This window comes from Procambarus clarkii, chromosome 36, assembly GCF_040958095.1.
Source record: "Procambarus clarkii isolate CNS0578487 chromosome 36, FALCON_Pclarkii_2.0, whole genome shotgun sequence".
NCBI classification, from domain to species: Eukaryota; Metazoa; Arthropoda; class Malacostraca; order Decapoda; family Cambaridae; genus Procambarus; species Procambarus clarkii.
This window is the reverse complement of record NC_091185.1, coordinates 29,173,502-29,189,747: the sequence shown is the minus strand read 5'-3', so window position 1 is coordinate 29,189,747 and position 16,246 is coordinate 29,173,502. Positions and strand designations below refer to the sequence as shown.

The following is a 16,246-nucleotide window of genomic DNA, read 5'->3' as shown; positions in this document are numbered from 1 at the left end:
AACGCCAGCGGATCCAGCCAAATATCCAGTGACACTCCAACCTTTTCCATGCCCAACCACTTGGGCTGGACGGTAGAGCGACGGTCTCGCTTCATGCAGGTCGGCGTTCAATCCCCGATCGTCCACAAGTGGTTGGGGCACCATTCCTTTCCCCCCGTCCCATCCCAAATACTTATCCTGACCCCTTCCAAATGCTATATAGTCGTAATGGCTTGGTGCTTTCTCCCTGTTAATTATCTCTCTAGCCAACCTCTTCCCACTCGACTAAGATGTGTAACTAGATTTACAATTTTGTTACAATTTGATTTACATATATTGATTTACAATTTTGTACTCAGGCGATGAGTCACAATAACGTGGCTAAAGTAAGTTGACCAGACCACACACTAGAAGGTGAAAGGACGACGACGTTTCGGTCCGTCCTGGACCATTCTCAAGTCGACTTGAGAATGGTCCAGACGGACCGAAACGTCGTCGTCCCTTCACCTTCTAGTGTGTGGTCTGGTCAACTCAATTGTGTACTCTAATACATCAAGCAATAGTTCTTCTCCTCAGACATCTGCCGATTTTTCAAGCGATTAAAAAATACAATAAATCTTCGTTGGTATTTGATCAATATCGAGGATAGAGGTGGAGAGTGGCAAGGCGTTCAAGCCGAGAGCGTTACTACCGTTGTTCGGGGCGTTCAAGCCGAGAGCGTTACTACCGTTGTTCGGGGCGTTCCAGCCGAGAGCGTTACTACCGTTGTTCGGGGCGTTCAAGCCGAGAGCGTTACTACCGTTGTTCGGGGCGTTCAAGCCGAGAGCGTTACTACCGTTGTTCGGGGCGTTCCAGCCGAGAGCGTTACTACCGTTGTTCGGGGCGTTCCAGCCGAGAGCGTTACTACCGTTGTTCGGGGCGTTCAAGCCGAGAGCGTTACTACCGTTGTTCGGGGCGTTCCAGCCGAGAGCGTTACTACCGTTGTTCGGGGCGTTCCAGCCGAGAGCGTTACTACCGTTGTTCGGGGCGTTCAAGCCGAGAGCGTTACTACCGTTGTTCGGGGCGTTCAAGCCGAGAGCGTTACTACCGTTGTTCGGGGCGTTCAAGCCGAGAGCGTTACTACCGTTGTTCGGGGCGTTCAAGCCGAGAGCGTTACTACCGTTGTTCGGGGCGTTCAAGCCGAGAGCGTTACTACCGTTGTTCGGGGCGTTCAAGCCGAGAGCGTTACTACCGTTGTTCGGGGCGTTCAAGTCGAGAGCGTTACTACCGTTGTTCGGGGCGTTCCAGCCGAGAGCGTTACTACCGTTGTTCGGGGCGTTCCAGCCGAGAGCGTTACTACCGTTGTTCGGGGCGTTCAAGCCGAGAGCGTTACTACCGTTGTTCGGGGCGTTCAAGCCGAGAGCGTTACTACCGTTGTTCGGGGCGTTCAAGCCGAGAGCGTTACTACCGTTGTTCGGGGCGTTCAAGCCGAGAGCGTTACTACCGTTGTTCGGGGCGTTCAAGCCGAGAGCGTTACTACCGTTGTTCGGGGCGTTCAAGCCGAGAGCGTTACTACCGTTGTTCGGGGCGTTCAAGCCGAGAGCGTTACTACCGTTGTTCGGGGCGTTCAAGCCGAGAGCGTTACTACCGTTGTTCGGGGCGTTCCAGCCGAGAGCGTTACTACCGTTGTTCGGGGCGTTCCAGCCGAGAGCGTTACTACCGTTGTTCGGGGCGTTCAAGCCGAGAGCGTTACTACCGTTGTTCGGGGCGTTCAAGCCGAGAGCGTTACTACCGTTGTTCGGGGCGTTCAAGCCGAGAGCGTTACTACCGTTGTTCGGGGCGTTCAAGCCGAGAGCGTTACTACCGTTGTTCGGGGCGTTCAAGCCGAGAGCGTTACTACCGTTGTTCGGGGCGTTCAAGCCGAGAGCGTTACTACCGTTGTTCGGGGCGTTCAAGCCGAGAGCGTTACTACCGTTGTTCGGGGCGTTCAAGCCGAGAGCGTTACTACCGTTGTTCGGGGCGTTACCTGAGCCTGATAATTACCCACCTGTGGGAACACCTACAGTGGCTGCCAGGTGCACCACCTCCACCCAGCCAACACCTCCACTACACCGTTTATATAGTGTCCGTTGACCGTTATTGTGAACAACGGTTGTAGCTGGGAACGGTAGTGTGTGTGTGTGTGTGTGTGTGTGTGTGTGTGTGTGTGTGTGTGTGTGTGTGTGTGTGTGTGTGTGTGTGTGTGTGTGTGTGTGTGTGTGTGTGTGTGTGTGTGTGTGTGTGTGTGTGTGTGTGTGTGTGTGTGTGTGTGTGTGTGTGTGTGTGTGTGTGTGTGTGTGTGTGTGTGTGTGTGTGTGTGTGCGTGTGTGTGTGTACTAGAGTGTGTGTGGGTGTACTAGAGTGTGTGTGGGTGTACTAGAGTGTGTGTGGGTGTAATAGAGTGTGTGTGGGTGTACTAGAGTGTGTGTGGGTGTAATAGAGTGTGTGTGGGTGCACTAGAGTGTGTGTGGGTACTAGAGTGTGTGTGTACTAGAGTGTGTGTGTATGGGTACTAGAGTGTGTGTGTGGGTACTAGAGTGTGTGTGGGTGTACTAGAGTGTGTGTGTGTGGGTACTAGAGTGTGTGTGGGTGTACTAGAGTGTGTGTGGGTGTACTAGAGTGTGTGTGGGTGTAATAGAGTGTGTGTGGGTGCACTAGAGTGTGTGTGGGTACTAGAGTGTGTGTGTACTAGAGTGTGTGTGTATGGGTACTAGAGTGTGTGTGTGGGTACTAGAGTGTGTGTGGGTGTACTAGAGTGTGTGTGGGTGTACTAGAGTGTGTGTGGGTGTAATAGAGTGTGTGTGGGTGCACTAGAGTGTGTGTGGGTACTAGAGTGTGTGTGTACTAGAGTGTGTGTGTGGGTACTGGAGTGTGTGTGTGTGGGTACTAGAGTGTGTGTGTGTGGGTGTACTAGAGTGTGTGTGTGGGCACTAGAGTGTGTGTGTGGGTACTAGAGTGTGTGTGTATGGGTGTACTAGAGTGTGTGTGTGGGCACTAGAGTGTGTGTGTGGGTACTAGAGTGTGTGTGGGTGTACTAGTGTGTGTGTGTGGGTGTACTAGAGTGTGTGTGGATACTAGAGTGTGTGTGGGTGTACTAGAGAGTGTGTGTGTGGGTACTAGACTGTGTGTGTGGGTACTAGAGAGTGTGTGTGGGTATCAGAGTGTGTGTGTGGGTACTAGTGTGTGTGTGTGTGGGGGTACTAGACTGTGTGTGTGGGTACTAGAGTGTGTGTGTGGGTACTAGAGTGTGTGTGTGGGTAGTAGACTGTGTGTGTGGGTACTAGAGTGTGTGTGTGGGTACTAGAGTGTGTGTGTGGGTACTAGAGTGTGTGTGTGGGTACTAGAGTGTGTGTGTGGGTACTAGAGTGTGTGTGTGGGTAGTAGACTGTGTGTGTGGGTACTAGAGTGTGTGTGTGGGTACTAGACTGTGTGTGTGGGTACTAGAGTGTGTGTGTGGGTACTAGAGTGAGTGGGGGTGTTATCTTGAGGTTATCTTGAGATGATTTCTGGGCTTTTTAGTGTCCCCGCGGCCCGGTCCAATTGTGCAATGTTTGAGAGATGCAATGTTCCCTCTGCAACTCACTATCAATAATGTGAAACGTTATCTTTAAAAAAAATACACGCAGTTATAACACATTAATTCGTATATATATATTTAACAACTAAACGACAGCTTGTAGCCTCGTTAAATGAATTACAACTATCATAAGCCCGAAATGTTATAAACAATTTAAGTGAACTAAGACTGAAGCAAACAGTTGTAAATACAACACGACTGTAAACAAAGGCAGGAGCTGAACAACAGTTGTAACTACCCAATTATAACACACATTAAAGGCACTTGGAAATTAATTGTTGACAATATTGTTGTTCATGAACTCACCACAACAACAAGTATACAATCACTTCCATTCAACAAATACAATATATATATATATATATATATATATATATATATATATATATATATATATATATATATATATATATATATATATAAACAGGTCAATACCAACACTGACTTCATCAACTCCCAACAGACACATATATATACCAGTTATCTTTATCGATATCTGTGTTAAAGAAATAATTGAAATATGATATCACATTGGTCTGATCGCACTCGCCCTTGAATCCTCCCGAGTGCATGAAGGTTAAGTGCATAAGTCGGCGCATGAGATAGCAAGAGCGCGCATGCTGTAAGAGCTTGGAAGAGCTGAGCAAACATCACGTAAGTGTAAGTTTAACAGTCATCAGCAGTTAAGTAAATAACTTAATAAAGAGATGAAGTAGGTAGGTAAATAATAAAGTGTATCCGCACACGAATTAGCTTCCAAGTTACACTTATAAATGAGTTAATGAGTCAAAATCTGCTACTTTATCAGCATTAAGTTGATAGTTGTCGAGATTCACTTCTGTGGAACAAGGTGATGCTGTTATCACTCTGAATAGCATGTCTCATATGCTGAGAGATAAGGTGCTGCCTGCACTCTCTAAATAGCATGTGTCTCTCACGCTGAGAGATAAGGTGCTGCCTGCACTCTAAATAGCATGTCTCATATGCTGAGAGAAAAGGTGCTGCCTGCACTCTAAATAGCATGTCTCATATGCTGAGAGATAAGGTGCTGCCTGCACTCTCTAAATAGCATGTCTCTCACGCTGAGAGATAAGGTGCTGCCTGCACTCTCTAAATAGCATGTCTCTCACGCTGAGAGATAAGGTGCTGCCTGCACTCTAAATAGCATGTCTCATATGCTGAGAGATAAGGTGCTGCCTGCACTCTAAATAGCATGTCTCATATGCTGAGAGATAAGGTGCTGCATGCCTGCACTCTAAATAGCATGTCTCATATGCTGAGAGATAAGGTGCTGCCTGCACTCTCTAAATAGCATGTCTCTCACGCTGAGAGATAAGGTGCTGCCTGCACTCTCTAAATGGCATGTCTCTCACGCTGAGAGATAAGGTGCTGCCTGCACTTTCTAAATAGCATGTCTCTCACGATGAGAGATAAGGTGCTGCCTGCACTTTCTAAATAGCATGTCTCATACGCTGAGAGATAAGGTGCTGCCTGCACATTCTAAATAGCATGTCTCATACGCTGAGAGATAAGGTATTGCCTGCACTCTCTAAATAGCATGTCTCTCACGCTGAGAGATAAGGTGCTGCCTGCACTCTCTAAATAGCATGTCTCATACGCTGAGAGATAAGGTGCTGCCTGCACTTTCTAAATAGCATGTCTCATACGCTGAGAGATAAGGTGCTGCCTGCACACTCTAAATAGCATGTCTCATACGCTGAGAGATAAGGTATTGCCTGCACTCTCTAAATAGCATGTCTCTCACGCTGAGAGATAAGGTGCTGCCTGCACTCTCTGAATAGCATGTCTCATATGCTGAGAGATAAGGTGCTGCCTGCACTCTCTAAATAGCATGTCTCATACGCTGAGAGATAAGGTATTGCCTGCACTCTCTAAATAGCATGTCTCTCACGCTGAGAGATAAGGTGCTGCCTGCACTCTCTAAATAACATGTCTCATACGCTGAGAGATAAGGTGCTGCCTGCACTCTCTAAATAGCATGTCTCATACGCTGAGAGATAAGGTGCTGCCTGCACACTCTAAATAGCATGTCTCTTACGCTGAGAGATAAGGTGCTGCCTGCACTCTCTAAATAGCATGTCTCATACGCTGAGAGATAAGGTGCTGCCTGCACACTCTAAATAGCATGTCTCATACGCTGAGAGATAAGGTGCTGCCTGCACTCTCTAAATAGCATGTCTCATACGCTGAGAGATAAGGTGCTGCCTGCACACTCTAAATAGCATGTCTCTCACGCTGAGAGGTGCTGCCTGGTCCGGTAGTTTCATGTCAGCGTTCAGACATAAATTTAGTTTTATGAATTTCCGCCTCAGAGCTGATGGTCTTATCTTGTCCGTTACTGCCCAGTCCTACAACAGTAGCGTCCTGCAACAGTAGCGTCCTACAACAGTAGCGTCCTGCAACAGTAGCGTCCTGCAACAGTAGCGTCCTGCAACAGTAGCGTCCTACAACAGTAGCGTCCTGCAACAGTAGCGTCCTGCAACACTAGCGTCCTACAACACTAGCGTCCTACAACAGTAGCGTCCTACAACAGTAGCGTCCTACAACAGTAGCGTCCTACAACACTAGCGTCCTACAACAGTAGCGTCCTACAACAGTAGCGTCCTACAACAGTAGCGTCCTACAACACTAGCGTCCTACAACAGTAGCGTCCTACAACAGTAGCGTCCTACAAGAGTAGCGTCCTACAACAGTAGCGTCCTGCAACAGTAGCGTCCTGCAACAGTAGCGTCCTACAACACTAGCGTCCTACAACAGTAGCGTCCTACAACAGTAGCGTCCTACAACAGTAGCGTCCTGCAACAGTAGCGTCCAACATCAGTAGCGTCCTGCAACAGTAGCATCCTACAACAGTAGCGTCCTGCAACAGTAGCGTCCTACAACAGCAGCGTCCTACAACACTAGCGTCCTACAACAGTAGCGTCCTACAACAGTAGCGTCCTACAACACTAGCGTCCTGCAACAGTAGCGTCCTGCAACAGTAGCGTCCTACAACACTAGCGTCCTACAACAGTAGCGTCCTACAACAGTAGCGTCCTACAACAGTAGCGTCCTGCAACAGTAGCGTCCAACATCAGTAGCGTCCTGCAACAGTAGCATCCTACAACAGTAGCGTCCTGCAACAGTAGCGTCCTACAACAGTAGCGTCCTACAACACTAGCGTCCTACAACAGTAGCGTCCTACAACAGTAGCGTCCTACAACAGTAGGGTCCTACAACAGTAGCGTCCTACAACAGTAGCGTCCTACAACAGTAGCGTCCTACAACAGTAGCGTCCTACAACAGTAGCGTCCTACAACAGTAGCGTCCTACAACAGTAGCGTCCTACAACAGTAGCGTCCTACAACAGAAGCACCATACAACAGAAGCACCATACAACAGAAGCACCATACAACAGAAGCACCATACAACAGAAGCACCATACAACAGAAGCACCATACAACAGAAGCACCATACAACAGAAGCACCCTACAACAGCAGCACCATACAACAGAAGCACCCTACAACAGAAGCACCATACAACAGAAGCACCATACAACAGAAGCACCATACAACAGAAGCACCATACAACAGAAGCACCATGCAACAGAAGCACCATACAACAGAAGCACCATACAACAGAAGCACCATACAACAGAAGCACCCTACAACAGAAGCACCATACAACAGAAGCACCATACAACAGAAGCACCATACAACAGAAGCACCATACAACAGAAGCACCATACAACAGAAGAACCATACAACAGAGGCACCATACAACAGAAGCACCATACAACAGAAGCACCATACAACAGAAGCACCCTAAAAACAGAAGCACCATACAACAGAAGCACCCTACAACAGAAGCACCCTACAACAGAAGCACCATACAACAGAAGCACCATACAACAGAAGCACCCTACAACAGAAGCACCCTACAACAGAAGCACCATACAACAGAAGCACCATACAACAGAAGCACCATACAACAGAGGCACCATACAACAGAAGCACCATACAACAGAAGCACCATACAACAGAAGCACCCTACAACAGAAGCACCATACAACAGAGGCACCATACAACAGAAGCACCCTACAACAGAAGCACCATACAACAGAAGCACCCTACAACAGAAGAACTTAACACGTGAGAAAGTGAACTGTAAGCAGCACCTTAAGGTCTTATGACTTCTACTTCTCTGGCAAATGTCTGCCAATAAATAGGGAGGAAGAGAGAAGGGTGAGAAGAAGAAGAGGGTGAAAGAGGTCACCCTCTTCCTCCTCCTCCCTATCTACCCCCCCTACATAGGAAGTGTAGTGGTGGAGGCAGACCCCCCCTATCCACACATTCAAACGAACCTATGATAAGAGCACCCAGTAGGCTCAGGAACCTGTTGGGCAGTAGATGAACGTCTGAGAGACGGGACCAAAGAGCTGAAGCTCAAGCTCCAGCCAGCACAGTTACTTAACTACACATACACACAGAACTCCGTCATATTACGACCGTACAGGTGGTGAAGGCAGACCCCCATCCACACATTCAAACGAAGCTATGATTAGAGCACCCAGTAGGCTCAGGAACCTGTACGGCAGTAGATGACCGGCAGAGAACCGGGACCAAAGAGCTGAAGCTCAACCTCCAGCCAGCAGCAGTCAGCAGAGGGGCCTCGTAGCCTGGTGGATAGCGCGCAGGACTCGTAATTCTGTGGCGCGGGTTCGATTCCCGCACGAGGCAGAAACAAATGGGCGAAGTTTCTTTCACCCTGAATGCCCCTGTTACCTAGCAGTAAATAGGTACCTGGGAGTTAGTCAGCTGTCACGGGCTGCTTCCTGGGGTGGAGGCCTGGTCGAGGACCGGGCCGCGGGGACACTAAAAAACCCTTGAAATCATCTCAAGATAACCTCAAGATAACCTCAAGAAGAAGCACAGTTACGTGACTACACACACACACACAACTCCGTCATATTACGGCCGTACAGGTGGTGGAGGCAGACCCCCAAACACACATTCAAACGAACTTATGATAAGAGCACCCAGTAGGCTCAGGAACCATTATGACAGTAGATGAACGGCTGAGAGACGGGTCCAAAGAGCTGAAGCTCAAGCTCCTCCAGCCAGCACAGTTACGTGACTACACATACACACACAACTCCGTCATATTACGGGCGTGAGAGTCACGCTGGACACCCACCAGTTGGCCAAAGTCTTCCAGGCTGTGACCCACCACAAAGAACCTAAATTATAACACCTTTGTTACACTCTGCGGGTCGTGATTGCAGCATTATTTTCGTCGTATCTGATTGTAATCGCTTTAGGAGTTACGAACAAGATGAGGGTGTTGGCAATCTTGGCATCCCTGAAGGAGGACTCGAAACCATATGCATGATGATTTTTAGAGTTTTATTCAGTCTTAAGTTAAAGGTTAAATACTTTTTGACAGTAATTCGTTTGTTTCATAGTAATATATGGATGTATTTTGCTGGATGATCAGACACGGTGTGTTCTTTTGTGCTGCGTCATCTTGAAAAGTTCAGATGAAGTTCTAAGGTATAAACTTGCACATACACGCACGCACGCACGCGTGCACACACACGCACGCACGCACGCGCGCACACACACACACACATACACACACAAAGGAGTAATAAAGGAGTACTTTAAGGTGGAGGCTGACTCCATACACAGTTTCAAATGTACATATGATAGAGCCCAGTAGGCTCAGAAATCTGTACACCAGTTGATTGACAGTTGAGAGGCGGGACCAAAGAGCCAAAGCTCAACCCCCGCAAGCACAATTAGATGAGAACACACACACACACACACACACACACACACACACACACACACACACACACACACACACACACACACACACACACACACACACACACACACACACACACACACACGCACAGACACACACACACACACATCCCCCCACGCACGCACACACTCCCTCCCTCCCTTTGCTGGAACCTGGTGTACAAATTCCACCAGAATAAATCACCACTCACAGAAGCAGGAAACATTGACTTTTTAATTGTATCAGAAACACGTGAATGAAGCATTCAGGTCATTGTGACCTGAACACAGGTCGTCAGCGAAGCACTTGACGATAAACTGTCCGGACGTCAGAAGTTTGGAGTCGTGTGTATACAGTTTTTCATCCATAAACAGGTTTATGATTGATGGTTTAACAGCTGGATTAATGAGCATTTGGTCTATGTTGACGAGGACGAGCTGCATTCAGAAAGGTGTGATTCGAACAGAGGATGCGATTGAAACGTCGATAAAAGCTCGAATGTCATCAGATAAATGAGTCTCACTCGTCCTCATCAACAAAGGCCAAATGCTCAAACAGGAGCATGCTAAACAGGAGGTTTGCTCCTGTTTAGCATGGCTCCTGTTTGCTCCTTTAGCTCCTAAACAGGTCCAAATGCTAAACCTCCTGTTTATGAATGCACAAAAGGTTTTCACACGACTGTAAACTGATGACGTCCGGACATTTATTCGTCAGGTGCTTCACTGACGACCTCTGTTCAGACCACAGCGATGTACATGTTTCACTCACGTACATAAAATAATCAACAGAACACAAACACCTAACCAAACGAACAAATCCACAAGGGCCGTGACGAGGATTCGAACCTGCGTCCGGAAGCATCCCAGACACTGCATTAATCGACTGAGCTACGACAGGGTTAAAGTACCTAACCAAACCTAAGCCTAACTACACATAAAACGTTAAAATGTAATATTAACTCAAAAGAAACCTTTTTTTTAATACACAGTATGTTAAAACTGATGTATCCAAGGCCGCCGCTTTAACGATCCTTGCTTGAGAGGACAGGCTCTGAAAGTCCTGTGTGAAGTGCTTTTCGTATATAAGATGTGGGTTTAGCTTTCGTATATAGCGACAGGCAGCTGACACACTGCCTTTGTTAGGTTACACATCTACACGTCCGGACCGTCTCGCAGCCTCTGAACCCCAGACGGAACACCTGCTCAGATCCCCTGACGAAACACCTGCTCAGAACCACAGACGGAACAGTCGCTCAGAACCACAGACGGAACAGTCGCTCAGAACCACAGACGGAACAGCCGCTCAGAACCACAGACGGAACAGCCGCTCAGAACCACAGACGGAACAGCCGCTCAGAACCACAGACGGAACAGCCGGTCAGAACCACAGACGGAACAGCCGCTCAGAACCACAGACGGAACAGCCACTCAGAACCCCAGACGGAACAGCCACTCAGAACCCCAGACGGAACAGCCACTCAGAACCCCAGACGGAACAGTCGCTCAGAACCCCAAAGGGAACAGCCGCTCCCAAAACTCAGTATTTTTTAACAGTACTACAGGACACATGCCCAAATGAGGAAAATGAACACCATTAGTGTGATTATGAGAACAGAGAACAAGATGCCTCGATTTTGTCAAATATGATGATTCCTGACAGCTGGTGACGGGCCTCTTGCCTGAAGCAAGGAGCCTCCCTCTTGCTTGCTTGCTTGCTTACAACACCGGCTAGCGCCCCGTCACCCGTGTTGTAAGAGAGTGGTGGGAGAGGCTGAGCACCAACACACTCCTAGCAGTAGCAAGGGCCTACACTTCAAGACTGAGCACGTCAAACATGAGCAGCCTGCACGTCAAGCGTGAGCAGCTTGCACGTCAAGCGTGAGCAGCCTGCACGTCAAGCGTGAGCAGCCTGCACGTCAAGCGTGAGCAGCCTGCACGTCAAGCGTGAGCAGCCTGCTCCTCCTGATACACATCCTAAAGTAACCTTCTCGTAAAGACAATGTCCTCCACGATTACTGTACATGAAATTTGTTGATAATTTTTGTTAAGTGTCACTAGATGTCACCTCAGGCACTGGAGAAATGAACGGTTCATGTTTCTACTCTCAGTGCAGAGGCGTAATTGATGAAAATGAATAGTTGGAGCAGAGAAGCTCTATGATACAGAGAACCGCGGCTCTTACTAGGTGGCAGACAGAGCCGCAGCTCTTCCCAGGCGGCAGACAGAGCCGCAGCTCTTCCCAGGCGGCAGACAGAGCCACAGCTCCTCTTACCAGGCGGCAGACAGAGCCGCAGCTCTTCCCAGGCGGCAGATAGAGCCACAGCTCCTCTTACCAGGCGTCAGACAGAGCCGCAGCTCCTCTTACCAGGCGTCAGATAGAGCCGCAGCTCCTCTTACCAGGCGTCAGACAGAGCCGCAGCTCCTCTTACCAGGCGTCAGACAGAGCCACAGCTCCTCTTACCAGGCGTCAGACAGAGCCGCAGCTCCTCTTACCAGGCGTCAGACAGAGCCGCAGCTCCTCTTACCAGGAGTCAGACAGAGCCGCAGCTCCTCTTACCAGGAGTCAGACAGAGCCGCAGCTCCTCTTACCAGGCGTCAGACAGAGCCGCAGCTCCTCTTACCAGGCGTCAGACAGAGCCGCAGCTCCTCTTACCAGGCGTCAGACAGAGCCGCAGCTCCTCTTACCAGGCGTCAGACAGAGCCGCAGCTCCTCTTACCAGGCGTCAGACAGAGCCGCAGCTCCTCTTACCAGGCGTCAGACAGAGCCGCAGCTCTTCCCAGGCGTTAAACAGAGCCGCAAAAAAACAGTATTTCCACCATCATACCTTCCTCAAGCGGACCCCGAAAAGCTCCGCTTATTGAATGATGAATCACTATTCAAACCCAAAAGTATTTTTCATCGAGAGAGAGAACAAAGGCAGCGAGATGCAAGCGGGCTCTATGTTCACGTTGTTCAGTGGAGTTGGTCGTTTGTTCCTCGGACGGTGAAGGGGGAAGGAAGGGGGAAGGTGTTCAAAGATGGGTAGGAGGATATGGGAAGGGGTGGGGTTGAGAGGAGATGAGAAAGGTAGAGGATAACCGGACGCACAATTTCCAAAGCCTCCCCTTCCACAAAAGACTCCCAATCCACAACGAACCTGTAATTGGTTGCTTGATTGAACACAAACAATATCAGAGGCTTTGTGAATGGTTAGCCAGTGCTCGATGCTGTCTTTGTAAAATAACATTTGCTTTCTGGTTGACTATATTCTTAAGAATGCTATTATAAAACAAATTTGATCTTAGAGTGAGGAAGATGCTTGTACAAGACAGAAGATCATAAACAGGACAATAGGTTTAAATTGTACATTCAAAGACACATTTTCTGAGGTTACAATCTGCCACATTAGACAAATATGCATGTTTCACTTTGCGAAATTCAGGCGAATTTGTATATGCAAGATACAAGTGTTAACTAACACTTGTAGGGGATGGGTCAGAGAACACTTGTTTCTGCCAAATATTGTTGTAGTGTTTTTAGTTCCTAAGTGATGGAGATTACTGATGTGCGACACAGCGTCTTATAAAGAAGTACATTAATGTCAATGAATCATCAATAGAGACATCAACACCAGGGGCCAGATTCACGAAACAGTTACGCAAGTACTTACGAACCTGTACATCTTTTCTCAATCTTTAGCGGCTTTGTTTACAATTATTAAACAGTTAATAAGCTCCGAAGCACCAGGAGGCTGTTTATAACAATAACAACAGTTGATTGGCAAGTTTTCAAGCCTGTAAACTATTTAATAAATGTAACCAAAGCCGTCAAAAGATTGAGGAAAGATGTACACGTTCGTAAGTACTTGCGTAACTGCTTCGTGAATCTGGCGCCAGGAGGTGTACCCCACATCTGTATACATACACGAAGACCTTACTTTAGTCCTGGACAATATTCAAGACTGAAGAAGTCTTACTGGTTGGTCAGTATAAGCTCTTGTGGTGGGATGAATACTCCTGTGGCTCAAACGCTTAAACACAATACCACAAAAGTCTAAGCTTAACAAGGGAGGCGGAGAGGGTTCGCTGAAAACCATGGTGCATACATGTGGGAAAGCGTTTTAAGCGAGGCTGAGAGCCAGTTTTTACCGGTGATGTTCCTAAGTACCTGCTCTCACCTCTCGCTGGGCGTGGGCGGAGTGGCCGTGGGTCTAGTGGGCGTGGGAGGAGTGGGCGTGGGAGGAGTGGGCGTGGGACGAGTGGGCGTGGGAGGAGTGGGCGTGGGACGAGTGGGCGTGGGAGGAGTGGGCGTGGGAGGAGTGGGCGTGGGAGGAGTGGGCGTGGGACGAGTGGGCGTGGGAGAAGTGGGCGTGGGTCGAGTGGGCGTGGGACTGGAACCACCAGCACACAGCTTACCAGGAACCCCGTCATATAGATTACCAAGGATCAACATCAGAAAACAACGAGCGAACAACTCCAATTACCATGCAACCTACGACGGTCCCCCCTCGTTCCTGAACAAACTACCCCTCCCCCCATTACCCCATACAGCCCCCATCACCACACACTGCTCCATGGAACTCCCATACCCACACACACCCTCAGAGGAACCATTGTCACCCACTAGGTACCAGCACCACCACCACACCTGGACAATATTAGATATTGCCCGGGTGTAGATACCACAGAGATATTAGAAAGAACTTTTTTAGTGTCAGAGTGGTTGACAAATGGAATGCATTAGGCAGTGATGTGGTGGAGGCTGACTCCATACACAGTTTCAAGTGTAGATATGATAGATCCCAATAGACTCAGGAACCTGTACACCTGTTGATTGACGGTTGAGAGGCGGGACCAAAGAGCCAGAGCTCAACCCCCGCAAACACAACTAGATGAGTACACCTCCCACACACACACTAGTCGTACCACCACCACCACCACCAGGGGTACGACCCATCGCAAAACCGAAACAGGTACGACAACACCCATTGTCGTCCAAACGACAGATCTATATTCACCATCTGCCCAAGCCCCCAGTTGGACGGGACTCCCAAACACCACCGTCCCGTATTGCTCCGGTGCGTATGGCCAAGCTGAACAAAGGAAAGAACGCGGCTTAATAGTCCAGTACACTATAAGGTATTCAGTGTTATCGCCGGTGCCCAGGCGGGCCGGATGACTCTCAATGAACACTGACACACTCGATAAAAATCTATTTAGAATCTTACGGCGAGGACTCTCTTTAACCTTTCACCTTCGGTAGCTGCCGAAGTGGCTGACGGGGTAGTTGCCAGGCAGTTATTATGTGAGAGAACGAGGCAAGAGGTCCTCAGGCTCGGTGGTGAAACTGTAGGTGTGGTTGACACCTTGCGTCACCAAGCCCGCATACCAAGGAAGTTTTTTATTGATCAATTAACACGTAACAAATAACTGGAGTGGGAGTAACTGTCTCTGTGGGAGACAGAGTGGGAGACAGAGTGGGAGACAGACACGGTGTGTCCTCCCAGTGTTTGTTGATGATGCAAAAATCATGAGAAGAATCAAGACAGATGAAGATAGACAGAGACTACAGGATGACCTGGACAAACTGGAGAAATGGTTTGGAAAATGGGCACTAAAGTTCAACTCAGGAAAGTGTAAAGTAATGAAATTAGGCGAAGGGAGCAGGAGGCTGAACACAAGGTACCATCTGGGAGGTGAAATCCTGCAAGAGTCAAATAGAGAGAAAGATCTGGGGGTTGATATCACACCGAACCTGTCTCCCCCCCCCCCAGAGGCTCACATCAAAAGGATATCATCAGCGGCATATGCTAGGTTTGCCAACATAAGAACTGCCTTTAGAAACTTATGTAAGGAATCGTTCAGGACCCTATGTCAGACCAATCCTGGAGTATGCAGCTCCAGCCTGGAGTCCATACTGATGTGAAAGGCAAGACGAAGAGAAGATTCAGAGGCATGCCATCAGACTAGTCCCAAAACTGACAGGTATGAACTACGAGGAAAGATTTCGGGCGCTAAACCTCACGTCCCTGAAAAACAGAAGAGTAAGGGAAGACTTGATCACCACCTACAAAATTCTCTGAGGAATTGATAGGGTGGACAAAGACAGTATTTAGCATGGATGGAACACTATCAAGAGAACGGTGGTGGAAACTTAGCACCTAAATGAGCCACAGAGACAATAGAAAGTAGTTTGTCAATATCAGAGTAGTCAACAAATGGAATGCATTAGGCAGTGATGTGGTGGAGGCTGACTCCATGCACAGTTTCTTATATAAATATGATAAGAGCCCAGTAGGCTCAGGAACCTGTACACCAGTTGATTGACAGTTGAGAGGCGGGACCAAAGAGATAAAGCTCAATCCCAGCAAGCATAACTAGGCAAGAACACACACACACACACATTCAAGCTAAGGAAAGAGAGGTGCCGAAAAATATTAGAAAGTTTTCTTTTGCAAACAGAGTGGTAGACGGTTGGAACAAACTACGTGAGAAGGTGGTGGAGGCCAAGACCGTCAGTAATTTCAAAGCGTTATATGACAAAGAGTGTTGGGAAGATGGGACACCACGAGCGTAGCTCTCATCCTGTAACTACACTTAGGTAATTACACTCTCACACACACACACACACACACACACACACACACACACACACACACACACACACACACACACACAGTTGACGGTTGAGAGGCGGGACCAAAGAGCCAGAGCTCAACCCCCGCAAACACAACTAGGTGAGTACAACTAGGTGAGTACACACACACACACACACACACACACACACACACACACACACACACACACACACACACACACACACACACACACACACACACACACACACACACACACACACCCACCCACACACACACACACACACAC

The 16,246-nt window shown here is 48.5% G+C and overlaps 1 protein-coding gene across 1 annotated transcript; it reads right to left on the bottom strand.

Annotated features, from left to right (window-relative positions):
• Positions 1 to 578: 578 nt before the first annotated feature.
• Positions 579 to 13,814, bottom strand: LOC123756250 (putative uncharacterized protein DDB_G0289263). Its single transcript, XM_045739328.1, has 2 exons — positions 13,540 to 13,814; positions 579 to 1,962 (listed from the first exon to the last, which is right to left on the bottom strand). The coding sequence occupies exons 1-2, from the start codon at positions 13,812 to 13,814 to the stop codon at positions 579 to 581; spliced, it is 1,659 nt and encodes a 552-aa protein (XP_045595284.1).
• Between the last annotated feature and the right edge of the window lie 2,432 nt (positions 13,815 to 16,246).

What these genes read in the sequence shown, in the direction of transcription:
- LOC123756250 (XM_045739328.1), bottom strand. Translation starts at nt 13,814, where the DNA reads ATGTTGATCCTTGGTAATCTATATGACGGGGTTCCTGGTAAGCTGTGT. An exon ending in CCGCCCACGCCCAGCGAGAG is followed by an intron (nt 1,963 to 13,539) that starts GTGAGAGCAGGT and finishes GAACAACGGTAG; the next exon opens with TAACGCTCTCGGCTTGAACG.